Raw genomic sequence first — 26,231 nt, forward strand, 5'->3', positions numbered from 1 at the left:
CAGGGAGAAGAGGAGCAGTAACCAACTGCACTAGCATCGATGGGGCTCCTACCGCGTGTCCACTGGCACTAGAAGCACATCGAAGGGCAGATGAGGTGGGGTTCCCACTCGCCTTCCTGGGCCTCTCTTCCTGAGAGACCCCTGGCCCTCCAGGTCAGGAGCCTTGGTTATGGGGCCATCAATCCCAGCCCCTTACCCCTCTCAGTCTATCAAGGCCCCAGAGAGACTGAACACTATCACAACTCTTACCAGCATTTCCTTACCCCAGCTTTATTAAGGCAGCAACTGCTGATGCATCAGTTACAGAAATATTTCCTCAAGCACACCCCTGCCGTTACCACCCTCAGCCCCATCTGCTGACCCAGGGCCAGCAAACTCTTACCCCACCCCGGCTGTAAATTGTTCCTGAGGCTCCTCCAGCCCCATCTCCTGAAACTCTCAGGGCATCAGGACGTGAGAGGACGAGGTCTCAGAGGATGCCTTTGATCCTTTTACAAGATTTCCATCCTTCTATGGATATGACAACACTCTTTAAAGCTTCTTTGAACTTTGAGAAGTTACTTTTCTCAGTAATACAGTTGTGTCCTGTTAGCTAAATAAGAAACACATAATTAAGTTCTCTTCTTAGCAGAAAAAAAAAAAGTAAAAGCAAACTCTGTTCTCCCAGCCATAAGGGCCCTGTAAGACCCACCTATCTACCTAGGAGGTGACTCGGCAAACCCTCCCCATCTGTCTTCACTGGGCACCATCTGGTGATGGTAGAGCCCCAGGACTGAGGGTCATCCATAGCTTTAGGGAGAGACCCAGCAGAGTGTGGGGAGGTCTCCTGGCTCCCCAAGACAGGGACACAAGAACACGCAGGGTGAGGGGACACAGGAGACAAACAGTAAGGTGGGCAAAAAGCAGGGACCCTCAATCGTTTCCCCACAACATCTCCCCCTAAGCGGCTACCCATCCCCACACCATGGGCTCCCAGTGGAGCCCCTTAGCCTAAGAAAGGGCAAACCAGAGCCAGTTAAGACTAGCCACCTGACTGGGGCTGGCCCTGAGTGCCCTTCCCTCTCCCAGGCTGAGTCCATGCCCTGACCTGTCCCACACCGATTCCTGTGTGTACAGGCTTGGCAGAGGGTAAACAAAAGTGTCTAGAATGGCCCCTGAATCCCCACTCCCCTAAGCCTCGGTCCCTGTCAGTCAGTGGACTTCTTTTGGATGACAAATTAGTATCTGAAGCCTCACATGTAGCAAACAGGGGCCCTAAGAAACTGTTTGCTCCCCTGGGCCTCCGGCTGTGGTGGTGAGAGAAATGATGTCTCAGGTTCCCCTAAGAACAACTTACTTTCAGCTTTGGGCAGATTTCGGTGAGTTGCCTCATGTTCTTACAGACTTTTTCTATGTGACAGTCATTCTTGTGTTTCGTAGAGATGTTATTCAGGGTGGAGATGAAGCCCTCTATAAACTTCCCATAGCAGAGTTCCTGAAACAGGGTTGAGGGCATTGAATTGAGGGTCTGCTGACCCTCAGCCTCATCCATCCCTTGTTACCCTGGCCAGATGGAACCCTGGACTCAAATTCAGGCCAGGGTAACCAGGGATAGTTGAGGTTTGCAGTGGGTTTCCGATCTTTCCCTAGGCATGGGGCTGCTCTGGGATAGTGATCAAAGAGCCCGGCAAAACCTGGCTTCTGGTTCATCTGCTGCCTGAGCCAGAGACTTCATCTTCAAACTCCCAACTTTCTCCCCAGATTTCTTGACCCAACAACTTTTGTTCTTGTCTCTGCCCTGGGATTTCCCTTTCAAGTGGGGTCAGAAATGACCGTGGGTTGACTGCTCCTTACCTCACTGGTGTTCTGAGGCCTTTCGAAGGAGCCCTGGAAGCAGGAAAAGTTGGTTAGAAACACAGAGGGCCACTGAGAGTAAAGTGATATTTGATGAAGACCCAGACTTACCTTGTATGTAACGTTGTCAGCCATGAGTTCTTTCTCAATCTCAGCACAGACTGCTGTGTGATTGTCCTGGGTAGACCCACTGATTATCTTCATCGGGGCAGAATGGCTTTCCAAGACCCATGACACACAAGCCAGGAGCACGTACAGGAACATGGTATGATTGAGGTGGTTCCAAGCTGATCCGAACCCTGGGCTTGATAGCATTTCTGTGAGGAGATGTACCTCTATATGAGAGTCTGAGGAAATGCTAAATCTCTTATCAGTTATCATTGGTTTATGTAGAAGGCAGCGAGGATCTACGTTATCTCTGGGCAAGATGTGTTTTTCATTTTCTATGACTACATCATACTCTGTGGATTCTTGTCTTTGCTAAAATTCAGGTTTGGTGTAAGAATTTTTATTTATAATTGCATCTAAAGTCATGACCTTTCTGCCTGGTCTTTGACCAGGACTGGTGCTGTCTACAGTTGGTGGCTTGAGCAGAGCAAGCAAGTAGGGTGTAGAAAAAAACCAGGCAGGAGCTAAAACTCACCAAATAAGCTTCCCCAGGCCCACCCGTCAAGGTAAAGCCTGGCCCTGCTGCCCTCTTGACACTTAGGGAGAGACCCACTTCCTCACAGACCCCAGAAGGGACACTGGAGGACAGGTTCGGGAACAAGACCTCCAGCCCCATTGACAAAGCATAGGCAGGAAGGAGAAATACTGTTTTTCCAGTCTGAAGGGCATGGATTTGGGGGGAAGGTGCCAGAATACATGCAGAACTTAATGTAAAAACAAAAACCAACTCAGAAAAACGCCACATGAGAGCCATTTACTAACAAATTATGCACTTACATTCTGACACTCAAAGATTAAGATCACCCATTTGGAGGAAAATTTGGTAAATATGCTGAGCTCTGACCCCTGTGGTTTTGTTTCTTTTTCCCTGAACAGCTAGTCTATTTGCTGGTTCACCTTGGGAGTGGTTGAAACCCTGAGTGTGGGGGGCAGGGCATGGCCAGGGTCTGGGCCTCTCTCTGAAGGGCCCATTCAGCCAGTGACCAGCCAAGCCTCAGGAATCCCCCACCTGCCCAAGAAGGATGACGACTCTTCTATGGAGCAAGATTCCCACTGTCTGGGTTACTTGGACTTCCAAGTGAACCTGGAAGCCTCTCTCTGGGGTGGGAACCTGTGAGCACCCAGGGAAGCATGTCCACGTGTGCAGAATGTCATACCCAGGAGGGCTCCCGCCTCCCCTGTGCTCTGACAGTGCTGAGTGTCCAATTGTGCCTTATCTGCAGGCCCCTGCCCCCTCCCCCAACTCCCAGCTTCCTCCCCTCCCTGCCCTGGGCCAGGGAGGAGAGCACCTTGAACATTTGCTCATGATTGAAAACAAACTGGAAAACTGCACAAATCAGAACAGACTTCGAATAATTTATTAATATAGAAAAACATCTTGAATAAATATGGGGTATGAGTTTAAATAAATAAATAAATAAATATTAAAATACATAAATATATAAATAAATATTGCTGATCCCTGCCAGTGTAAAACATTTCCCGTTTCCCCTGCCACACCTGTATCAGGGTCAACATGGCCCTGAACAAGCCAGCGGCCCCCTACAGCTCTGGCCCTCCCTGTGGTCCCTCCAGTGTGAAGATCCTGAGTTTTGTTTGGCTCTTTGTGGGTAGGAGGGCAGCGATCTGTGAGGTAAGCTTCCACTTCTGGCTGGTTTGGCCTGCTTCACTTCTGGGCTGGTTCCCAGCAGTCAAAGGGAATGATAAAAAGGAACTCCTTCAGGTCCTCTTTGAAATTTTTGAAGCTGATAAACTGGGTTCCACAGGAAGTTTCCTTAAGAAAGAAACGGAAATAAAAACCCTGAGTCCAGGCATGAGTGGGTGACGTGGGGGAGGCATCAGCATGTTTCTGTGCTGTCTCTTAGAACTCGGAGGTCAGAAGGCCTGTCTGAGGCCCGCCTCCTGACGTGGGTCAGGTGACACCTTGCCACCCGTGTGTCACCCAAAGGGTGCACAGAGCTGTCGGTGGCAGCTGGCCCAGGGGCCCGATAAAAGTGCAAGACGGACACTGGTCTGCTGGGCAGCCGGGCCCCTGCGTCTTTGGTCCCAGGCCAGGGCACAAAGCTGAGCCCCAGCTGTCTCTAGGAGCCCAGAATGAGCACGTTTCAAGGCCGCAAACCTCACTTTTCCCACAGGGAAGGATTGTTTGGGGCCTTTTTCCATTCCAAGTAAGCTTTCCTCCTTGCTCCGATGCAATCCAGGCAGCCCAGGAGGGACCAGGGGAAAGTCCTTTTAGGAGGAGGCACTTGGGCTGTGGAACTTCCTCTGGGCCTTAGGCAGGCCTTGAGTTTCCTTGTGTTTGCCTCACCTCTGACATCATTAACAGTAATGACAAGCAAGGTACCAGCTCCCGCTAGGACATGATACAGTCTCTCGAGCTCCAGGGCTTTAACACCTAGAGTGGTTCCCTCTCAGGAAGGGCTGATTATTACAAATCTATTGATTCAAACCATTTGGAGTCCCAAATACCCACAGCCAAAAGTCTCGCCCCACTATTTCTCCACCCTCCTCGAAGGAGACCTTCCTGCTTGCGCACCTAGTGGGGGCACTCACCGGGGTGGGTGGGCAGTGTTTCTCGTAGTGGGTGGCCATCATGGTCAAGGAGCCCATGAGACTAGTGAGGCTGCCCTGCAGGCCCTTCTTGTACAGCTTCAGGCGAGTCTGCAGGCACGTTGGCTCCTGTGGGAAATGTCCATTCCTTGGTGAGCAGTGGCCGAGTGTGCTCTGGTGGGCCCAGGACACCCTCCCCATCACTGCTTCCTGTTCTCATCCCACTCTCCCAAGAGCAGGGCCTGGGAGGGGCACAGGATTGTTCCTGACTAAGCTCAGGCTAGGCCCTGTCATACACACAGCCTTGTCCCCCCATCCACTACAGACGATTCTGACTCGCCCTCACCACTCAGCTCAGGCCACCTCCAGCCGGCACAACCACATTCCCTTGGTCTGGTATCTCAAGAGGGTCCCAGCCCCCAGAGAAGGAGATCGCTGGTCCTTCCACCCTTCGGGGGAAGGGGGTGGGGGGCTTGCCCAAAGCTGTTGTGCAGACATAGTTGTTCCTGAAAATCTTCTGTGACCTTCAGTGGCCAGCACGGTGTCCACAGAGCTTGGTCTCAGGGCACAGTGAGTGTCCCAAGCCCACAGCCCCTGTCTCATGACATAACCCCCGCCAGTCCCCTGGTGACCTCGATACCCTTGAACACTAGGTCTGTCCATGGCTGCTCAGCTAGTAAAGGAGTCCACATGACTGCCACAGGGGCAAGGCCTTCTAAGCAACCCTCCTTCTGGCAGCCAGCTGGCTAGAGAGAAAGCGGACAACCCTGTAAGGGTCCGTCTAAAATGGAGTCAGTCCCCAGGGCAGAGGCCTTTGGGAAAAGGTGTGTCAGAGAGAAGCATCTTACCTGGGAGTCAAACTTTTCAGAGACGACTTCTGTGTCATTCTGTAGGAAAGGAAAATATTCTGTTATCGAGCTGACAGGCAGGACGAGTCCAGGCCAGCAGGGTGGCCCAGGCATGGCCTGTGCTCCCTCCCTCACTCACCATCACAGCATCAGTGTCACTGCTGTGGTTCAGAAGGCTCAGGGCCTCCTTGATGGCATCCACATGCTGCCAGGGCCGGGTGGCAGTGTTGGGTGGGCGAGTAGGTGCGGAGAAGCTGCAGACCACAGTGCCCAGGAGAAGCAGGTTCTGCAGCCACATCCTCTTGAGGACTTTAGCCTTTCTCTCTGAGCACTGGGCTCACTGGCAAAAGAGCTCTTATATACACAGTTAGAGGAAATGATTAATGGTGACCACAGAACGCCAGGGAGGCGGGGGAACTACCTGAACTGTGGAATCTCCTGGCCCTTATCAGCTACCATGGAACGGTGAGCCTTTCCCCCAGGTGGTCAGGCTTGGGGGTTTTCACTAATGAGCCCTTCCAAGAATTGGCAGCCCACCTGCCTGCTTTCTTGAGCATTCTCCAGCCCTCCCCAGCAGTCTGACCTGCCAAGGCTTCCCCCTCCCTCTGAGGGGCCTCTGGGTACAGCTTGGACTTCCTGGCCTGAAGTGGCCAGGGCGGGGCCTGGAAGACACTGGATTGGGCTTCTACCCCCGCCCCCACCCTTGGCTCCCCATCCTGCCTGTGTCCCAAGAAGCCTTTGGGCTGGCTGAGCTACAGTGGGGCCCATTCTGACCCCAGTCTCCCCTTCTCCTCCTAGAGCTCACAGTTCTGGCCACAGTGGGAGATTGGAGTGTGAGAAAGACTCTCACAGGCCTGCCTCACTGCCCGCCTAGGCAGATTCCAGACCAATGACATGGTCCTGTGACAGCTCACCTCAGCTCCTACCAAGGATCTAGAGCGGTCAGCAAGCTGTGCCCATCCAGGGCCCTCTGCCTCACAGCTCCTGTGAGCTGAGGGAATAACAACCGTATGCATGTCCAACCAGAAAGATTCCAGATCCGAAAGCAACAGTCCTGGTGTACACAGTCATATTCAGCTCCCAAGCTGCATAGGTGGGTTGGGGCTCTCAGCTGGGATGGGTCAGGGTTCTGAGTTCAAAGCCTGCCTCCAACACCACCTTGCCGAGTGACTCTTCTGAGTTATATGAACCTTGCTTCCCTCTGCAGGGCATGCTGTCCCCTTTGAGGTGGGCACTGTGCTCCTATCTACAGCCTCTTGCAGGCACCAGCAGGGTCGTGGCTGCATCCACAGGAGGTACAGGGGACAACGGCTTCTTAACCAAGGTTCTTCCAGGCTCAACTTCCTACGTGGCCCCAGTGCCAGCCCACCTCCGGCTCAGCAGCCTCCCTGTGGAACAGGAACTGCTTCTGGAAAGGTCACAAGCTCTTGAGGGGCTAACAAGTGTTTGATTTTCACAATGGACTTTGGAGAGGACGGAATGAATTGGTGTTTACTTCCCCACGCTGTAAGTTTCATGATTGAAGGGGTATGGGTCCACACACTTCCGTATCTGAGTGTCCATGTGCCTGTGTGGTTGCTGTCTATACTTACAGATGTGTCAGGAGGGGAGGGTATTTTATGTGAGGTGCATCTGTGTGAGCCCCCATGCCTCTGCAGGTGCCTCTCTGATAGGGGAGGAACTCCCCACACTGGGTAATGATGTCTCAGGGCCCCAGATGCTGGTTTAACCTTGATTGATGGTGTCAGACATAAGCAAGGACATGCTGCTGAGCCCCAGTGGACAGCCCTGGGGAGCAGGTAGAACTCACTGAACACTGTGGCCCGAACCTGCAGCCCTAGCAAGTTTCATGGCATAGTAGGAGAGTTGCTGTCCTTGTACAGGGAAGCCAGGCCTTGGCCATCCAGACCCCTGCCTCCTGCGAGGTCCCTGCCAGGATCTGGGGCACACCGTGAGGCCAACCTTACTCGTTTGCACCTGCTGGAACATTTCTAGGTGGCCAAACGGGATAAGAGTGTGGCATGTTCAAACCCTGGCCCTTCCTCTACCTTTTCCACGAAACCTCTGCTCAGGCCCTAACAGGGAACGCTCAAGGGGGAAGAGGGGAAGGTGCCACAGCGAGTGAGAGTCTGTGTCAGGCAGCGCCCTGGAGGCTGTGTGGTGGGAAGCAGGGGCCACAGGCTGTCGCTAAGCTTGTGGCCAGGGAGGCAAAGGGCTGCGTGGCCTCTCTGAGATGGAAGGTCACTTTCCTCCTCGAAATGAGTTGTCACAGCTCAGACAATTAGTCAACAAACTCTTCCAGTCTGCACCAAGCCCTGTGCTGAGGAGGAGGAAGTTGAGACCCTCCCACTGGTCCTTTCATCTAACCCTGACGCCTTTCAGTCCTGTAGGGGAGCAAGCAGTGGACCCTCCCATTGTACGATCCGGGCTGGGATGGAGGAAATTCAGAGCTAAGGAATCTCAAGGAACCACTTCTTCCAGCTCAGTGGTCACAGGGCACCAGAGACTTTTCCTGGGAGACACTCCCAGTGCGTGCTGAAAGGGCAGGTAGAGTCAGTTGGCAAGTCAGGTTGCCGGAGGGAGGAAGAGGATAGTTTAGGGGGAGAGTGTCTTGGGCGCAAACAGGTTTAGGAATAGGCATGGTGAAGAGGGGCTTCCCTGGTGGCTCAGAAGTAAAGAATCCGCCTGCCAATGCAGGAGGTGCAGGTTCGATCCCTGGGTTGGGAAGATCCCTTGGAGGAGGAAATGGCAACACACTCCAGTTTTCTTGGCTAGGGAGTCCCATGGGAACAGTCCCTGGGGTTTCAAAGAGGTGACACGAGTTAGTGACCAAACAACAGCAATAACATGGTGAAGAGGAGGCGGCTTATACAGTGTGCTGTGGAGTGTAAGCAAGGAGGGTTAGAGCTACTGCCCACGTGCCCAAGGTGAGGACCCAGGGGATGGAAAAGCAGGTCTGTAGGATCTGAGGGCCCTGTTATCTGAGAAGAAGGGCTGAAGGCCAGGGCAGTAGTGTTTAGGGGCTAGAGGCATGATAGCTGGGCAAGAGACTGGCCAGTCGTCCTGGGAGAGAAGGAAAGGAGGAGCAGGAGCCACAGGAGAGGTCCACACCAGCAGGGTGGCCTGTGGGCATTGAAGTCGGCACACAGAGGACAGAAGTCCAGGGGTTTGACAATGAGGTTCATGGGCAGCCACGCGTCTTCCTTCTGGAAAGATGACATCAGGGCTGAGGCTGTGACACGGGCAGGCATTCCTAGATTGCACTGCGTGGAAAGTGGCCGTGATAACATCGAGCGGGTACACTGACTCAGGGCCCCCAGTGGGACTGTGGGAGGGTGGGGGTGAGGACCAAGATGGGCAGTGTGACTCCTCTTTGGCCCCTTTCCTACCCGGTCAGGAGAAAACCCTCTGGAAGGGGTTTCCTATGAGTGTCCCTCCCACAGACTCTGAAGGAAGTTAGGGGCTTGTGGTTTCTTTGGCATCTTTTTCACAGAGGAAGTTATCACAAGGGAAGGAAATGGGCCTCAGGGTGCCTTGCATCCTATGGGACCTTTGCATGAGCATCTCAGCTGATCTTGCCCTCCCTGGGCCTGCCACCCCTTGATGGGGTGGTGGCCCTTTTCCTCCCTGGGGACCTGAGAACCAGGAGAGCTGTGGCCCACCCAGTTCATACAATCACTGATGGCAGAGATGGGATTTGAGCCCATAGCCTCTGATATCTTCTCTCAGGGATCAGCAAGCCAGGAAATGCTAGTCACCTGGCTAGACCAGCAGAGGGATGTCCCCCTCAGGGCATTTATAAAGAGAGACTCCTCCAGGTGTTGGCAGGGAAGCTAGGGTGGCCTATCACCATCCTTAGGAAGCCCTGGGGGCCAAAGGCAGAATTTCCCCAGCAGAGCCTGACATCCAGGTATCTCTGTCTCAGGATTAACTCCACTGTTGATCCCTGGGTAGCCCAAGAAAGTCCCTCCTCCCTGAGCCTCAGCTCCCTCATCTGTACAATGGATTTAATTATTGCTACCTCACATGGGAAATTGTTGCTTGTCCCAGGAAACTTCATGGGAGAATCCTCCCAGGTGGGAGGCATCGCTTTGGGAGTTTTCTAAAGTCTAAACAGGGCAGGGGACTCAGGCTTACTGGAATTTGCAGGGATAGCTACTCCTTGCCCAGCTGCAGCCCAGATAGCATCTTCCTCGACAGATGTGGCAAGGTGGCGAGCCCAATCACCACCCAGACTCTGGGCTCATGGGGGAAACCTCAGGAGAACCCAGTGTGAGGACAGCACTGTGAGTGGCTTGCCCTTCCTGAAAGAGATGTCGCTGTGAAAGCCCAGGCTGTCCTGGAGAGCTGTTGTGGTCCTGCTCTCTGGGTATCCCAAGACCCCTGGCACTGGCGAGTTTTGATTGGTCTAGGGGAATCTGAGGGTGGTTAACCCCCAACCGTGTGTGTGTGAACTCTGCATCCATATAGCCCACCTTTCAGAGAGGTGGGTGTGTGGTTGAGCTCACAGCCCTCTGCTCTCAGAGCTCACTTCTGATGCTCATGTTGGGTAGGGGGCAGGGAGGGCAAGGACCAGACTCATAGGTATCAATCAAGACATGAACAGAAAGTGAACAGCCCAGAGGAGTCAGTCATGAAATGAGAGTGAAGCAAGCTAAGAGAAAGCCTTGAGGGGACTCACTGGATGTGTGGGTTGGGGTTAGGAGGTGAGTGAGGAACCTCTAACACTCAGCGTTCTAGTTCAGGCAGCTGGGTGGACAGTAGGGCCATTTGCTGCGATGGGGGAGACCCAAAGTATCAGAGAGGTTTGAGGAGTCAGTCCAGACTGGACTGGATGTGGCAACTTTGAGAGGCCAGGGGAACTTCAGAAGACTCACTTGTGGCCACATGGGCCCAAAGGTCAGAGAGAAGTCAAGGCATAAGACACGTGGAAGTCAGTGGTGAAGAGGAAGTTCCTGAGCGCTGTACAGAGTCAGCCAGGCCTTGGGCAGACCCAGGGATGCCAACTTTCAGGCAGGGCCAAGGACGATAGGGGTCTAGTGGCCAGGATTCGGCACTTGCACTGCCACAGACCGGGCTCGATTCCGGGTCAGGGACGATGTGTTTTCTGGGGCTTCCCAGGTGGTGGTGGTAAAGAACCCGCCTGCCAACACAGGAGACATAAGAGACGTGGGTTCAGTTCCTCGGTCAGGAAGATCCCGTGGAGGAGGAAATGGCAACCCACTCTAGTATTCTTGCCTGAAGAATCCCATGCACAGAGGAGCCTGGTGGGCTACAGTCCGTGGGGTCCCGTAGAGTCAGACGTGACTGAAGCAACTTAGCACCCAAGGATGATGAGATGTCCTTTTCACTTCACTCTTTGGTCCGTGGGGCTTCTTTGCTATTTCCCAGCATGGAACAACTATACACTCAGGTAATGACCTACCAAGGGTAGGTGCACCAGGCCTTCCCTCCCCCGACCTATGCCCCTCACCCTCCCAGAGGACCCCCTCCAGGGCTGGAAATGCATCTCCCACCTGTGAATCTCTGTCCCTTAAGCTCTTCCCCAGCTAGGAGTGTCATCAGATACCTAGAAGGGGCCTCTGCCTTTACCTGCCTCCTTGGTGTGTGGGGGCAGGGGGGCGGGGTGGGGAGACATTGGAGGCTTCATTAAAAATTAAAAGGAGAAATCTTTACCAGAAGCCTTTACAACTTCCCAAAGTCCTAAGGTACCCCTCACTTCTCTCTGTTTGGGTCTGGAGTTCAGGCAAAGGCACTGGGCGGGAGGCTGGGGACCCTAGCCTGGCTCTCTCACCAGCCCTCCTGGAGCTGATTGGCCAAAGTTGCAGATGCAAGCTTTCTCTGCTGGGCAAGATGGGTGGTTCTGGAACGAGCTTCCTTCGGGTCTTTTCTGAAGTGTTAGAGCTCCCTCTGACTCACCCTGAGGTCCTATTTGGGCAGGTGTGTCTCTTGCTTCCAGTTCTGTTCTTCAGGTCCCAGAGGGCTCTGGCCTTGAGCCGCGAGCTCCCTGCTATGTACCTCTGCCTCTGGGCAGAACCCCCTACCTCCTCTCAGCACCTTCCCCAGAGGCCACCTAGCCCCTCCCAGCAGGAGTAGTAACAAAGGGGTCAGTGAACTGTGGGGCAGGGGAGGGAGAAGGCCCACACAGTGTCTCTAGGATGACCAGAGGGGTCATCCTAGAGGATCTCTCCTCCCATCCCTAGGGCCATCGACTCATAAACACACACTCCCTGAAACACACCTTCATTTCCCACTCCCTCGGGCCACCTCCTAGCAAGGGTTGTGCCAAGTCCTCTGTGTAAGGTTGTGGGGGCACAGCAACCGCCTTTGTGTTGAATGAAGGGTTGGAGGCCAACGGACCTGCCTTCAAGCTTGGCCACTTTTCACTGCATGACCTCAGACTGTGATTTCCACCTCTGGACCCCAGTTGGCTTATCTCCACAAGGAGGTGAAGGTCCGCTTTGCAGGTAACAACTCCCTAACAAAGAAGTTCGGGGCTGCATGGGGGGATGTTTTCTGTTTTGACTGACTGGGTGCCTCCCCCTTCCAGCTTCTATCACCCTTTGGAAAGAGAGGATGAGAGGGGAGTGATCGCTGGAGTTTGGGCCAGTCTCTGGAAGCTTCTGGTGGGTGTGGTAGGGGGTTTTCCTGTTCAGACCTTTCCTCAGCACCCCAGCACCACCCCCACAAGCAACCCCCAGGAGCAAACCCTGCCAGGCAGCCTGGGGATTTAAGGTCAGCTGACTAGGAAATGACTCAGTCACATGGATTTTCCTGGAGAGAGTCAACTGACAGCACGGGTGCAGGGCACTGTCCTCCCTAGTCCTGCCCCCTGTCCGGCGTGGGAGGAGGTGGTCCCAGACTGCCAGGAGCCTAAGGCTTTGCCTTGTAGGAAAAAGCAGCCACTGAGTCTAGCCCTCAGCCTGAGGAAAACAGTCACATTTGTTGGATGCTCACTGGCATAGGGTGAGCTTGTCCGAAATGTTTTCCCCGCTCTCATTCAAGGCTCAGACCCCCCTCTGAGGGGTCCATTGTTTTTATTACCACACTCAAGGGACCCTGGTCCTTCTCGCCACAGGGGACAGGACATAAGCAGTGGAAGGAGAGGGAACACCCCGCCACCATCACCCCGGATGTGGACCCTCACTCGCAGCGCCCTGCTCCCAGGCGCTCTTACAACCCCATGCTTCATCCTGGCCACAGGCACAGGCCCAGCCGTGCTCCTTTCCCAACACAGCTCCTTTCAGAGCTGCACGTCTTCATCGTCACAGTCTGCTGTCCCCGGCTGCCCTACTTCATCTCTGGCACGGCCCACGTGGTGCCCTCCAGGGCAGGCTGAGTGGAGACACTCGCCTGTTGTTGGCTGAAGGAAGTCCCAGGGGCAGCCAGTTCAAGGGCACCTGTCTGAGGAGGTGGCGAGAAGACCTCAGACTGGGATTCCGTGGACCCTGGGAAGCAGGAAGGCCTGTGGAAGGCCACAGCCTGAGCTGAGGCTGGAGGTGGAAGCTGAGTCTGGGATCTCTGAGGAGCTGGTAGGAGGGAGGATGCCTTGACTACCAGCCAAGGCAGGGTATGGCTGTGAGCCAGTGGTCTCTCTCAGAAGCTCCATGAGGCGTGGGGATGGGAGCAAGCATGGATCTAAGCCCACTGTGTGCAGATGTGGAGAGTGGGGGTGTGCTGGGTAGGAGAAGGGACAAATATTCATGTAGAGGAACCATGTGGTGGTTCTGTGAATGCAGAATGGAACTGAAGCACTGTAGCTGTGCTGGGCACCCCTAAAGCTGGAGCCAGTAGGCAATAGGTACCTCTAGAGGCCTGGCTTCAGTCAAGGGAGAGATTCCAGGTGGTCTCTGGACCAGACTTAAAGGGGTCCTGTGCCTCAGTGGGCATGAGCCTGACCCAAGGTTTTCAAGGAGAAAAACTGAGGCGCAGCCCATGGTGAGAACTCAACCCACCGCTCTGGCCCACACAACCTCTGCCTCTCCCTCCCTCCCACCATGGCTCCAGAGATCCCCCTCTTTCCTCCAGCATCTCTCCTTCTGCCTTGGCTCTTCCTGTTGGCCCTAAACACAGTGAAGTGGCCCCATCCTCTCCCTCCATCTCCGTACAACCCCCTCTCCTCAGTCATGGTTGTCTAGTCTTGCTGTCTCCACAGTGGCTGGGCTGGGCTGAGCAAAGAGAGGGAGGAATTGAGGAGGGACCAGGCTGAGACCCAGAGGTGCCTAGGGCCCAGGGTCATCAGACTCTGAAAACAAAGGCAGTGACCAAATGAGTTCTGAGGGACCTGTCTCCACCTGGCCATTGGGCACCCACACTGTGATCCTATAAGCTACCTAGCCTCCTGTGACCCCCAGCTCACCCTATACTCTCAGACTCCACACCCTTGCACCCTGGCACCATCTGCCTGACATCCCTCTCTGCGTCTCTGGCTGCCTGATGAGCTCCTACTCCTTTCTCAAGCTCCCTCCACATTACCTCCTGAGAGAAGCACCTCTGCCGAGATCCGCACCCATCTGTCCATTGCTCTGTATGTAATAACCCGCCCCACATCATCCTGGCCAACTGGGCATAGCCAAGAGGCCCCCAGGCCCGACTTAGTGTCTCCCCAACCCTCTGCTCCAGCCTGGATAAGCTGTGGAGGGTCTTCGGGGTGCTTGCTGAACTAAGTGAAATGCCAGGGTGGGAGGGGCAGAGCCTGTTTCTGGAACAAGAAGATTCGCACCATGGAGGGAGGTGGGTGATGCCTCTCTGAGTTCTCTCCTCAGGAACTTGCCTTCCTGGCAATTTCTTTTTGCTCTATTTTTCTGTATTTCCAGGTTTATTTAAACAAACAAACAAAACCCAAAGTATTTATTTTCTCTCATATTACCCTTGCAATAAAAAAATACTATTTTTGAAAATTGAAGAATAGTTAATTTACAGTGTTTCAGGTATACAGCAAAATGATTTAGTTATATACTATAAATATATATGTACATTATATATACTATAGTTATATACTATATACATAGTTAAGATTCTTTTCCATAATATTTTTCAATTAAAATAAGAAATAAAATTCCTGTTGTCTACTCTCCTGCTGAAAAGGATTTGGATCCTTTTCACCTAGGATTTGGAAGGGTGGGAACTTTGGCCTTCACTTGGCCTCTGTGCAATTTATGATGGGGCTTTGACGCCCCCTAGTGGCAACTAGACTTATAGAGCTGGCACTAAGGACAGTCTGCTGCTGCTACTGCCGCTAAGTCGCTTCAGTCGTGTCCGACTCTGTGCGACCCCATAGACGGCAGCCCACCAGGCTCCCCCGTCCCTGGGATTCTCTGGCTAAGACCTGTGGGAGACTGACCCAGGACCTACCATTTGGTCATCAGCCATATCCCTGCAGGCAGATGGACATGACATGAAGATACCCCAACTCAGCTGGGAACTGACCCCCTGTTAGTTCTGGGCCACAGACCAGGACTGTGCTTGGGCCTGGTTGTTCTAGACCCAGGCAGGGTCTGCGATTTTGGGGTCAAGGATGAAACTGAGTGTGCTGGGCTCATGTTTATCCCAGTTCAGCCTGGAGCAGCCTGGACTATTCTACAAGAAGGGCAATGAAGAACCTCCCAGAATCCAAAAAGGCCCACCCCCTTCTCAAGTTTCACAGGCCCAATGGACATGCGTTTGAGCAAACTCTGGGAAATAGTAAAGGACAGGGAATCCCGGCATGCTGCAGTCCATAGTGTTGCAAAGAGTTGGACATAGTGGCTGAACAACAACTTCTCAAGCATGTCACCTCCACCCAGGACCTGCCTATGCTGACCTCACACTCCACATCCTCTGATCTCTCTGCATGGAGTCTGTGTTGTCTGACCACTTCCTGCAGTGACTGGTTACTGACACAGGGCTTGAACTTGAGGAGGGGAGGGAGAGACTGAGGGAGAAGTGAACTCTCCCTTCTGTGGTGCTCTCAGCTCATTTCAGTCTCTGGGCAACAGCTGATGTCCTTCCTGTCCAGAGCTCTTTTCTCCCTGGTTGCTCTGTGGCTGGCAGTTTCTTGTCACTCATATGTTACCTTCCAAGGCCATTCAATCTAAAGCAAGCTCCCTGAACACCTTCCCTCCCTCTCAGTTCAGTTCAGTCACTCAGTCGTGTCCGACTCTGCGACCCCATGAATCGCAGCACGCCAGGCCTCCCTGTCCATTACCAACTCCTGGAGTTCACTGAGACCCATGTCCATCGAGTCAGTGATGCCATCCAGCCATCTCATCCTCTGCCGTCCCCTTCTCCTCCTACCCCCAATCCCTCCCAGCATCAGAGTCTTTTCCAATGAGTCAACTCTTCGCATGAGGTGGCCAAAGTACTGGAGTTTCAGCTTCAGCATCATTTCTTCCAAAGAAATCCCAGGGCTGATCTCCTTCAGAATGGACTGGTTGGATCTCCTTGCAGTTCAAGGGACTCTCAAGAGTCTTCTCCAACACTACAGCTCAAAAGCATCAATTCTTCAGAGCTCAGCTTTCTTCACAGTCCAACTCTCACATCCATACATGACTACTGGAAAAACCTAGCCTTGACTAGATGGACTTTTGTTGGCAAAGTAAGTCACTGCCATATCCCCTGCGTCCAGTAGAGGGCCAGACTCCTAGGTATTCAGCGCCCAAAGCCTTTATGGGACTTGTGAGGAGTCAGAGAGGATGACATTGCTCCTTAGCATAGCGACAGGAGAAAGTTTGCTCTGCCCCGCCTCCCCTGAACCCTCAGACTGGAGAAAGTACACTGGGCAGGATGCAGGGGAACCAGAGAGGGAGGCACTCAGAGCTAAAGGGTCAGTGGGACCCCAAGGGTCAGGTGGCAGACTGAAGCCACGTTCAGTGATGCCCCAGCCTCTGTCATTCAGATCAGTCTGTGCCACCCCAGGGCTACAGTGGCAGTCCTCCCAGTGGGTCCCTGCCTACCCATCTCTTTCAGGGCTCTGTCCTTGAGTAGTGTGAATAACCCAGAGGTATGCAACATTTGAGCTAGTCTTTTGTTCTTCCATATATTCATTTTTTCTTTTTCAATAAGATTCCAAATCCCCTAAACACTGACACTTTATAGTAAGTTTTTTTTAAAGAATTATTGCACACATTTTCACATCCTTCATAAGATACAGGAGACTGTTTCTGAGTTTTAAAAAAATATATTTATTTATTTTTAATTGATGGTTGCTTTACAATATTGGTTTGATTTCTATCATACATCAACATGAATTAATCATAGGTGTACATATGTCCCCTTCACTCTTGAATGCCCCTCCCACCTCCCACCCATTCCTACCCATCTAGATTATTACAGAACCCCAGTTTGAGTTCCCTGAGTCATACAGCAAATTCCCATTGGCTATCTATTTACATATGTTAGTGTATACGCTTCCATGCTGCTCTCTTCATTCATTTCACCCTCTCCCTCTTCTCCCCGACCCTTGTCATAAGTCTGTTCTCTATCTCTGTGTCTCCATTGCTGCTCTGTGAACAGGTTTATTAGTGCCATCCTTCTAGATTCCCTATATATGCTTTAGTATATGATATTTGTTTTTCTTTTTCTGACTTCCTGCACTCTGCATAACAGGCTGTAGGTTCATCCACTTTATTAGAACGGACTGAAATGCATCCCTTTTTATGGCTGAGTAATATTGCATTGCATCTATGTACCATAGCTTCTTTATCCATTCATCTGTTGATGGATGTCTAGGTTGCTTCCATGTCCGCTATCTTAAATAGCCAAAATAATCTTGAGAAAGAAAAATGGAGCTGGAAGAATCAACTTACCTGATTTCAAACTACACTACAAAGCTACAGTCATCAAGGTAGTATGGTACTGGCTCAATGACTTGTCTTTATTATGGTATTCCTGGTCTACTTTAGTAAGATTTCAGTCTGCTGTATTAGTGATTCAAAAGCTAGATTACATCTTCTCTTTTACTACCTTCACTCATCCTTTTGAAGGATCCTAATGCTTTTGAAGCATTAGATAGTATCATCAAGGTAGTATGGTACTGGCTCAATGACTTGTTTTTATTATGTTATTCCTGGTCTACTTTAATAAGAAAGTTTTCAGTCTGCTCTATTAGTAATTCAAAAGCTAGATTGCATCTTCTCTTTTATTACCTTCACTCATCCTTTTGAAGCATCCTAATGCTTCACTAGGCATTAGAAAATATGCTGGAAAAGGGCTTTTTAAATACTCAGAGTGTTACTTGTTACTTCAAGTAAACAGCTTTTTTAAATGAACTTGGGCATGTTGAATCAGGATCAGGGCATGCGAGGCTGCAGTAACAGTGTGGGTAAAAGTTTAGAGGTGTGAAAAAAGGTGTGTGGTTCACCTAGGAAGCCACAGCACTTCTGTTACCTGGAGCATTGATAAGATAGGTAGCTGTGAGAGGAGGAAAATAGAAGCACTAGGTGGAATCAGGCCTTTTATGCTACACTAGGACTCTGTATTGGAGAAGGCAATGGCACTCCACTCCAGTACTCTTGCCTGGAAAATCCCATGGATGGGGGAGCTTGGTAGGCTGCAGTCCATGGGGTCGCTAGGAGTTGGACATGACTGAACGACTTCACTTTCACTTTTCACTTTCATGCATTGGAGAAGGAAATGGCAACCCACTCCAGTGTTCTTGCCTGGAGAATCCCAAGGACGAGGGAGCCTGGTGGGCTGCTGTCTGTGGGGTCGGTTGCACAGAATCGGACACAACTGAAGTGACTTGGCAGCAGCAGGAGCAGGACTCTGTATGGGTCTTTCCTGGTGACTTAGTGGTCAAGAATCCACCTGTCAATGCAGGAGATGCAGGTTTGATCCCTGGGTCAGTACGAGTCCCTGGAGAAAGAAATGGCAATCCACTCTAGTATTTTTGCCTGGGAAATCCCATGGACAGAGGAGCCTAGTGGGCTATGGTCCATGGGATCACAAAAGAGTTGGACACGGCTTAGTGACTAAACAACACAGACCTTGTCTGTATCTGGACAAGGTCCAGAAGACCCTCCAGGACTGGAAAATTAAGTATAAACCAAGCTGATCACATTTGCCTTTTCTAAAATTCAATCTGGCTCCCCAGTGGACTACAGATTGCCGGGGTGTGGGTACAAGGGCCCATCCAGTGCAGGGAGGCATGTTAAATCATCAAGTGAGAGAGTTACTAAGACCTGAGTCAAACTGAGACACTAGCAACAAAGCATTTGTTCAGAGAGTGTAGTTTATTTTCACAGATGTGTACCTCAGTTTCAAACCTGAGGTACAAATGAACATATTCCCAAGTCCCCATCTTAAGTTTTGTCCAGAAGGAGCAGAACATGACTCCTCTGCTAAAATAAATACCCTTCACATTTGCACAAGGTAATAAATAAATACATACATAAATAAATAAGTCTCAATAGATTAAAAATGAGAACATAATCCCAAAAGGACAAATTGGGGTCACACATATCAGGAATTAAATAATCAACGATTCATCTGACTCCACAGGAGAAAATTAATTCTTCCAGGCCTGGACCATGTGAGAAACATCGAAGAAGTTTAGGACAGTCTGTTGTCACTGATATTCTGAGGCTTCAGAGAGGGAACTGGGCTTCAGACTTCAGATGTTAGGAAAACCATATGTTCTTGGACTTCAGATAGTTTCTAATGATAACCAAATATTCTTCCAATTTCATCCGGAAATCGCCCAAGTTCTTGTTCTCAATAAAAATTGGATCTTCCTGTGTAGAAACAAAGAAGGAGGCATCATCAGATGGAGCCAGGTTGGAAGGTGGATGACAGGCTGGAGTCAAGTTGCAGCTCAGGGCATCACCTCAGGGGCATTTTGGGGGCAGCTTACCGTGGGTGTGGCTGTGGGCAGCACAGGCTGGAATTCCTGTGGGGAGAGACCAAAGCAAACAGTCAGAGACTCTCCTCCATAACAAGCAAGACATGCTACCCTCCTGCCAGAGGAAGGGCAGGGTCAAGGATCCCCAAGCCCTTGACAGCTTCACCTACCTTAAGATTTTTCATGATTTTTGAATCGTTTCCAAAAGTATCTGTGGCAAATGTCATGAATACTTTCAGGTTTGCCTGCAGAAGGCTCTCTTTCTAAGGGGACAAAGAATACACGTAAGGGGGGAAAGTTGGAGAGTGTCCTTATGGCTGGGCTGACGTCACCCTCATAGTTTTTCAAGTTTGCTTTTGGGGACATCCCTGGACAGCCCCTTCCTAGTCCTCTTCTTGCCTCAGATGTGTCCCTGAACTGCTCCAAAGGTCACCAGCCAAGAGGTGAATGCACACCCCCAGACAAGCTTTACATTACCCACATCCCAAGCCTGTGGCTCTTGTGAGCTGCATGAAGGTCCTGGGTGAATCTTTTTGCACTTGGGGGAAAAAAAATATTTCCCCAAACAGACTCTAAAAAGGCAAAAGGCTGGCTAAGGGAAATATTTGCAGCTAAAAGGCCGTGACTGAATTAATGGCTCCTTGAAATCAGGAAGACAATCACAGAGATTGTCCCCAGTGTGGAAAGGGGTGCAGCGTGTGAACTATTAGTGCCTAAGAGAGGGGAAATGCAAATGGCCAATGGACTCAGGAGAGACTCTACCTCTCGTTTGACCCAAGAATTGCCATGCGAGCAAAGGTGAAATAACCACTTTAGGAAAAATAGCTGAAAGTGATGATGACTAGTGCTGGTCGGCATTGGAAAACGTGACTCAATTATTTAAGGAAAAAGAAGGTGGCAGGTGTGATCCTGTGGGAAATTTTAGTCTGCCAGCCCAGAAACTGAAAACTGAGCTTAAGGCCCCTGGTCTTGTTCATCTAGAGCTGCCTTTTCATTTTGTAATTAAGAAAAATCATTTTCATTATTACAGCCATAACCAGGGAAATGTCCCGAGCACTCGATAAGCACCAGACACTGGTCTTGGAACTTGACGCAGTGTGCATTTAATTTTCACAACACCACCACCGAGATAGGTGCTGTTAACCCGATTTACAGATGAAAACACAGAGGCTAGCCAAGGTGGCGTGACGTGCCTGAGGTCACCAGGCAGGAAGTAGATGGGAACCCACCCAAGTTCACCCATGTGTGGGGCTGAACTCTTACCGTCAGGAAATTCTTCTCATCTGAGTTCAAGGAGCCCTGGTGAGGCAGAGAGAGAGAGAGAGAGCCCCTGAGTCCTATTGGCCCAAGGCACCTGCCAGCCCTTCCCTGCCCCTTGCCAACCTTATCCCAGCTACTCACTTCTGGACTCGGAGTTATTTTCTTTAGGTCATCCATAATTTCCTTCATCAACATAGAATATGGAGTCCTCGATGTCACGACAGGCAACCCCTTTGCCTGAGGGGCATGGAGTGCAAGCAGGAGCAGAAGCAGGTGCAAGATGGAGAGACTGCTCATGTTTGGGCTGGCAGGATGATTCTGTCTCGTCCAGGTCCTTGTGGCGTTCTGAAGTGTCTGAGACAGCCTCCGACTTTTATTTAGTGCCCGTGCCCCGGGAAGCGAGGGGAGGGCGGGCTTCGGAAGAATCTTTATCTGACATGGAACCTCCAAAGCAAACCACAGACTTATTCATCACTTTCTAGTACTTGAGATCAGTGAAACTTGGAGAAAAAATTACTCAAAGCGTATCTCCTTATCTTGCCAGGGAGGCTAAGAGACAGGCGGGTCACTGGGCAGAGTGGGGATAGGTAAGAGATCCTCTCTGACAGGTGAGGGTCCACTGACTCTGAGTTCCTGCCCAGTGGGATGTGGTCCTGCCATGCCCTGGACAGCGCTGACCTTCTGCTGCCCACCCCACCTGGCACTGCCTGGTTCTGAATGGGTGGCCACGTGAAGGCCCAGTGGAGCAGGCAGGAATTTATGTGGCAGCCAGTGAATAAAGGAGAGAGTTGTGTTGCAGGGGTCTGGATCCCAGTCTGTTCTGAAGGTGATTCGGCTGATGCAGGTTGGTGGGAAGGGTTTGCTGAACAGGGCAGACCCTGGGGGGTCCTCAAAGGACCAGAGAAGCAGCACCCACATAAGAAGAAGGCAGACTAGGAGGGGGCGCCCAGAGGGCAGACCCTGAAAGAAGAGGTGAACCCCTGCCCCATGGGGCATGTCAGGCCCTAACATAGGCTTGGGGCAGGGGGGTTTGGTAAAGGGATGTCACAGAGACATAGGGAAGAGTTCTTTGAGATCACTGGACCTGCGGTGGGAGGAAGAAGAGAGTCAGGATGCAAAAGCCAGGGGCTGGGGTGCAATGCGATGTGATCAGTGTGGGGAGATGAAGGGTAGGAGGTTATGCTGAGGCAGGGGAATTTGGGTGTTTCAGGCTTCTGAGCAGGAGCAGATCTGTTGAAGACAAGGACCAGGATGTGGCTGCAGCAGAGGCAGGTGAAGAGCCTGTGATGTAAGGCCATGTCATGACAATATGCCTGTGGCCACAGGCCCCTGGCTCAGCTCTCGGATTTGGGCCCAGAGCATTCTCAAAAAGCAAGTGGAGAATCTAAAAGGCATGAGTGAAATTAGACAAGAGAAAGACATAAGGAGGCTGAGGACTGGGTACCCATTAAGAGCAATTCATTCAACAAACTTATATGAAGTGCTTGCGATGTGCAGGCATTGTGGTTAAAGCACACACGGGCCCTCTCCTTGAGAGACGTACAGTCTTGTGGGTAGAGACAGGCGTAAAGCCTTCCTACTCAGCTTGGACCTCGAAACTGCAGCTTCAGCATTGGCTGGGGGCTTGTGTGAAGTGCAGACCCTCAAGTTTCACCCCAGACTTTCTGATTCAGAATTGCCTCTTGACTAGGTCCTCAGGTAATTCACATGACATTTAGCAAGTTCTGATTTAATTGCCAGGATATGGAAGCAACCTAAGTGTCCCTCAGCAGATGAATGGATAAAGAAAATGTGATATATGTGTGTATTGATATATATATACACACACACATATAGGCTTCCCTGGTGGCTCAGTGGTAAACAATCTGCCTGCAGTGCAGGAGCCACAGTAGATGCGGGTTTGATCCCTGGGTTGGGAAGATCCCCTGGAGGAGAACATGGCAACCCACTCCACTAATCTTGCGTAGAGAATCTCATGGACAAAGGAGCCTGCTAGGCTACAATCCATAGGGTCACAAACAGTTGGACGTGACTGAAGTGACTTAGCGTGTGTGTGATGTAATATTACTCAGCCATAAAAAAGAATGACATTTTGCCATTTGCAACAACATGAATGGACTTGGAGGGCATTGTGTTAAATGAAATAAGCCAGACAGAGAAAGAGAAATACTGTATAATATTACTCATGTGGAATCTAAAAAATACAACAAGCTAGTGAATATAAGAGAAAAAGAAGCAGACTCACAAATACAGAGAACATACCAGTGGCTACTGGCAAAGAGAGAAAAGGCGGGAGGGGCAATATAGAAACAGGGGATTAAGAGGTACAAGCTATTAGGTATAAAATAAGCTACAAGGATATATTTCATAACATGGGTATATTTGGATAGCCAATATTTTATAATAACTATAAATGAGTATTCAGCAATATGTGAACCGTGAACGTCCTGATGTTCAAGCTGGTTTTAGAAAAGGCAGAGGAACCAGAGATCAAATTGCCAACATCCGCTGGATCATGGAAAAAGCAAGAGAGTTCCAGAAAAACATCTCTTTCTGCTTTATTGACTATGCCAAAGCCTTTGACTGTGTGGATCACAATAAACTGTGGAAAATTCTGAAAGAGATGGGAATACCAGACCACCTGATCTGCCTCTTGAAAAATCTGTATGCAGGTCAGGAAGCAACAGTTAGAACTGGACATGGAACAACAGACTGGTTCCAAATAGGAAAAGGAGTTCGTCAAGGCTGTATATTGTCACCCTGCTTATTTAACTTATATGCAGAGTACATCATGAGAAACACTGGACTGGAAGAAGCACAAGCTGGAATCAAGATTGCCAGGAGAAATAGCAATAACCTCAGATATGCAGATGACACCACTCTTATGGAAGAAAGTGAAGAGGAACTCAAAAGCCTCTTGATGAAAGTGAAAGTGGAGAGTGAAAAAGTTGGCTTAAAGCTCAACATTCAGAAAATGAAGATCATGGCATCTGGTCCCACCACTTCATGGGAAATAGACGGGGAAACAGTGGAAACAATGTCAGACTTTATTTTTCTGGGCTCCAAAATCACTGCAGATGGTGACTGCAGCCATGAAATTAAAATTAAATTTAAAAAATTAAATTTAAAATTACTCCTTGGAAGGAAAGTTATGACCAACCTAAATAGCATATTCCAAAGCAGAGACATTACTTTGCCAACAAAGGTTCATCTAGTCAAGGCTATGGTTTTTCCTGTGGTCATGTATGGGTGTGAGAGTTGGACTGTGAAGAAAGCTGAGCACCGAAGAATTGATGCTTTTGAACTGTGGTGTTGGAGAAGACTCTTGAGAGTCCCTTGGACTGCAAGGAAATCCAACCAGTCCATTCAGAAGGAGATCAGCCCTGGGATTTCTTTAGAAGGAATGATGCTAAAGCTGAAACTCCAATACTTTGGCCACCTCATGCGAAGAGTTGACTCATTGGAAAAGACTCTGATGCTGGGAGGGATTGGGGGCAGGAGGAGAAGGGGACGCCAGAAGATGAGATGGCTGGATGGCATCACTGACTCGATGGACGTGAGTCTGGGTGAACTCCGGGAGTTGGTGATGGACAGGGAGGCCTGGCGTGCTGCAATTCATGGGATCGAAAAGAGTCGGACACGACTGAGCGACTGATCTGATCTGATCTGATAAATGAATATAACTTAAAATTTGTGAATTACTGTACATCTGTGATACATAATATTGTACATTAACTATATTTCAACTTGAAAATGGGGAAGAAAAATAAGCATTAAAAAAGGTTCTGATTTAAAGTATTCAGCTCAAGCAGGGGTGGAGGTTCGTGTCCCAGAGACCCAGGACTTCTTACATACTCAACTGTGGTTTGGTGTTACATTCTATGTAAGAGTTTTGGGACCTGTGCATACGCACACAAAAAATGTGATTTCTTATAGAGAAAAGCTTCCTTTTTTATGTAAATAGGCATTCTGAGGGAAACTGAAAACTATGGAGGCTGAATATTCCCACAAGGCTTCTCTGAAAGTCCTGACTTCAGATTGTATTCTAAGCAAAGAAAAATTTTGCGTAGAAAATTTTACAACTTTGTTATTGTAAACCTTGACCATTGTAGTTTGCCTCTTGTTTTAAAAATAGTTATAAAATCTATTAAAGGAGGAGTAGGTTTAGGCTTCATGCTAGGAGCATTGGAAGCATTGTGGGGTTTTCAGCCAGGGATAGGTGTGTGTGGTCCCTAGAAGGTTTGAGTCCCAGGAATGCCAGTCTAGCTACTGTGGGGAGAATGGTTGGGAAGAATCAGGACAGCAGGTTGGCTGGTGAGGAGTCGGGAGCATTCTCTGAAATGCAGAGAGTAGGAAGGCTGGAGTGAGTTGATTCTGGTGGGGAGCAAAAGAACCAGATGCAGTTAGAGACTTTTAACAGCTAACTTTCATCGAGCAGCACTTACTAAAATGCTGGGTGCTAAGTTCTTTTTTAATGGTTAATTCATTTCATCCTCGCAGTGAGCCCCGAGGCAGAGACTTTTATTACCCCATTTTACAGAAAAGGAAACTGAGTCTCAGAGAGGTGGAGTTCCTGCAGCTAAGAAGCAACATCACCAGGACTGAATGCAAGCAAGTCTGTTTGACCCCAGAGGCTGAGGACCCACCACAACAGCACTGGAAATTGGTAAATTAGGAGGTAATGCCAGGTGGGTGGTGGGAGAAGTAGTAGGGTAAGGATAAGATGTGGCCCCTGGGATTATTATCCTGGGTTAAGGACAAGGAGGCCACTGGAGCCTCTGCGGGGGGCGGAGCGGGGAATGTTTTAATGTATGGTGGGGGCAGAAACCGGTGGCAGTGGGCTAAGGAATGAGGGAGGGTAAGACAGATAGATGGCTCTTCAAAGGTTTATTCTGAAGGGAAGAAGAGAGAGAGACAGAAGCAGTTAGAGGGGTCAAGCAGTCAGAGAGCGATCTTTTCAGGCAGGGAAACTTGAATATCTCTCTGCTGGAGATGAGCTGGAAATGGGTGAGAGAGCGGGACATCAGGCCATGCAGGTGGTGCCTGAAGGCGATGGTCACTTGAGGAATCACGGCATCAGGTATCACGCACCAGCCTGAGCAGAGAGTTCAGGGAAGGGCTGCCTGGGTGGGCCCCGTCTGTCCAGCTGGGAAATTGCAGTGGGTTCGGTGGCAGGAGGGGACAATAGCTTCTGTAGTCCCTAGGAAATAAAAAGCAAAGTCAGCCCTTGAGGGTTTGGGGAGGTGGGGTTAGAGGCATGGAGGGTGGCATGATCGGGGAGTGTGAGCTGACTGCTAGGGATGACCTTGAGGGGCTGGCATCCGGGGGTCAGAGGGTGAGGAGGTTAGGAGAAATCAGGGCTTCACTGAGCCAGAGTGTAGAAGGGCAGGCTCCTGAGGCAGGGCAGTGGGAGGAGACCATGAAGGGAAGGGAGGGGAGCAAGGATGTCTCATCGTGTGTGTGAGGAACAGAGTCACATTCCTCTAAGCAAATGTGATTGTGGGGGGGTGGGCAGTGGGAGGGGTGCCCCTGTGGAGGACAGAGAAGTGGGTGTTCTCCACAGAGCTCCAGCAGCCTCTCAGGGGAACCAGGCAGAGCCTGGGCCTCCTGCAGGAGTCTCCTCTGAGGTTTGCCAGACTCTAAAGAAACTGCTTCATGTGAAATTACAGAAACCCCCCTCTCTTCCCCTGCAGGCCACAGTCCTGCCCAACCCCTTGGGAGAGGCCCGGCCACCCCCTGTTAGAAAGTGATTC

General features: G+C 50.6%; 3 protein-coding genes across 3 annotated transcripts; all 3 read right to left on the reverse strand.

The window, feature by feature from the left end:
• Positions 1-245: 245 nt before the first annotated feature.
• On the reverse strand, positions 246-2,187 carry LOC147368911 (uncharacterized). Its single transcript, XM_086413470.1, has 4 exons — positions 1,945-2,187; positions 1,834-1,866; positions 1,337-1,474; positions 246-592 (listed from the first exon to the last, which is right to left on the reverse strand). Exons 1-4 carry the CDS (start codon positions 2,146-2,148, stop codon positions 470-472), a joined length of 498 nt encoding a protein of 165 aa, XP_086269596.1. The 5' UTR covers positions 2,149-2,187; the 3' UTR covers positions 246-469.
• A 1,150-nt stretch (positions 2,188-3,337) lies between these two features.
• On the reverse strand, positions 3,338-5,821 carry CSF2 (colony stimulating factor 2). The gene is made up of 4 exons (XM_086413471.1): positions 5,539-5,821; positions 5,400-5,438; positions 4,555-4,680; positions 3,338-3,775 (listed from the first exon to the last, which is right to left on the reverse strand). Exons 1-4 carry the CDS (start codon positions 5,695-5,697, stop codon positions 3,668-3,670), a joined length of 432 nt encoding a protein of 143 aa, XP_086269597.1. The 5' UTR covers positions 5,698-5,821; the 3' UTR covers positions 3,338-3,667.
• A 13,153-nt stretch (positions 5,822-18,974) lies between these two features.
• Positions 18,975-20,775, reverse strand: IL3 (interleukin 3). Its single transcript, XM_086413472.1, has 5 exons — positions 20,620-20,775; positions 20,482-20,517; positions 19,389-19,481; positions 19,231-19,266; positions 18,975-19,111 (listed from the first exon to the last, which is right to left on the reverse strand). The coding sequence occupies exons 1-5, from the start codon at positions 20,773-20,775 to the stop codon at positions 18,998-19,000; spliced, it is 435 nt and encodes a 144-aa protein (XP_086269598.1). The 3' UTR covers positions 18,975-18,997.
• Between the last annotated feature and the right edge of the window lie 5,456 nt (positions 20,776-26,231).

The sequence above is a fragment of the Bos grunniens genome, chromosome 7, assembly GCF_055505025.1.
Source record: "Bos grunniens cultivar Pamir isolate PY7600 chromosome 7, Bosgru_T2T1.0, whole genome shotgun sequence".
Taxonomy (NCBI): Eukaryota; Metazoa; Chordata; class Mammalia; order Artiodactyla; family Bovidae; genus Bos; species Bos grunniens.

Coding starts and splice junctions, on each gene's coding strand:
- LOC147368911 (XM_086413470.1), bottom strand. CDS start 2,148: ATGCTATCAAGCCCAGGGTTCGGATCAGCTTGGAACCACCTCAATCAT. Junction 1,867..1,944: donor CTGACAACGTTACATACAAG/GTAAGTCTGGGT, acceptor TCCTGCTTCCAG/GGCTCCTTCGAAAGGCCTCA. Junction 1,475..1,833: donor GGCCTCAGAACACCAGTGAG/GTAAGGAGCAGT, acceptor ACCCTGTTTCAG/GAACTCTGCTATGGGAAGTT.
- CSF2 (XM_086413471.1), bottom strand. CDS start 5,697: ATGTGGCTGCAGAACCTGCTTCTCCTGGGCACTGTGGTCTGCAGCTTC. Junction 4,681..5,399: donor CTGAAAAGTTTGACTCCCAG/GTAAGATGCTTC, acceptor CATTTCCCACAG/GAGCCAACGTGCCTGCAGAC. Junction 3,776..4,554: donor AACACTGCCCACCCACCCCG/GTGAGTGCCCCC, acceptor TTCTTTCTTAAG/GAAACTTCCTGTGGAACCCA.
- IL3 (XM_086413472.1), bottom strand. CDS start 20,775: ATGAGCAGTCTCTCCATCTTGCACCTGCTTCTGCTCCTGCTTGCACTC. Junction 20,518..20,619: donor AAATAACTCCGAGTCCAGAA/GTGAGTAGCTGG, acceptor CTGCCTCACCAG/GGCTCCTTGAACTCAGATGA. Junction 19,267..19,388: donor AAATCATGAAAAATCTTAAG/GTAGGTGAAGCT, acceptor CTCTCCCCACAG/GAATTCCAGCCTGTGCTGCC.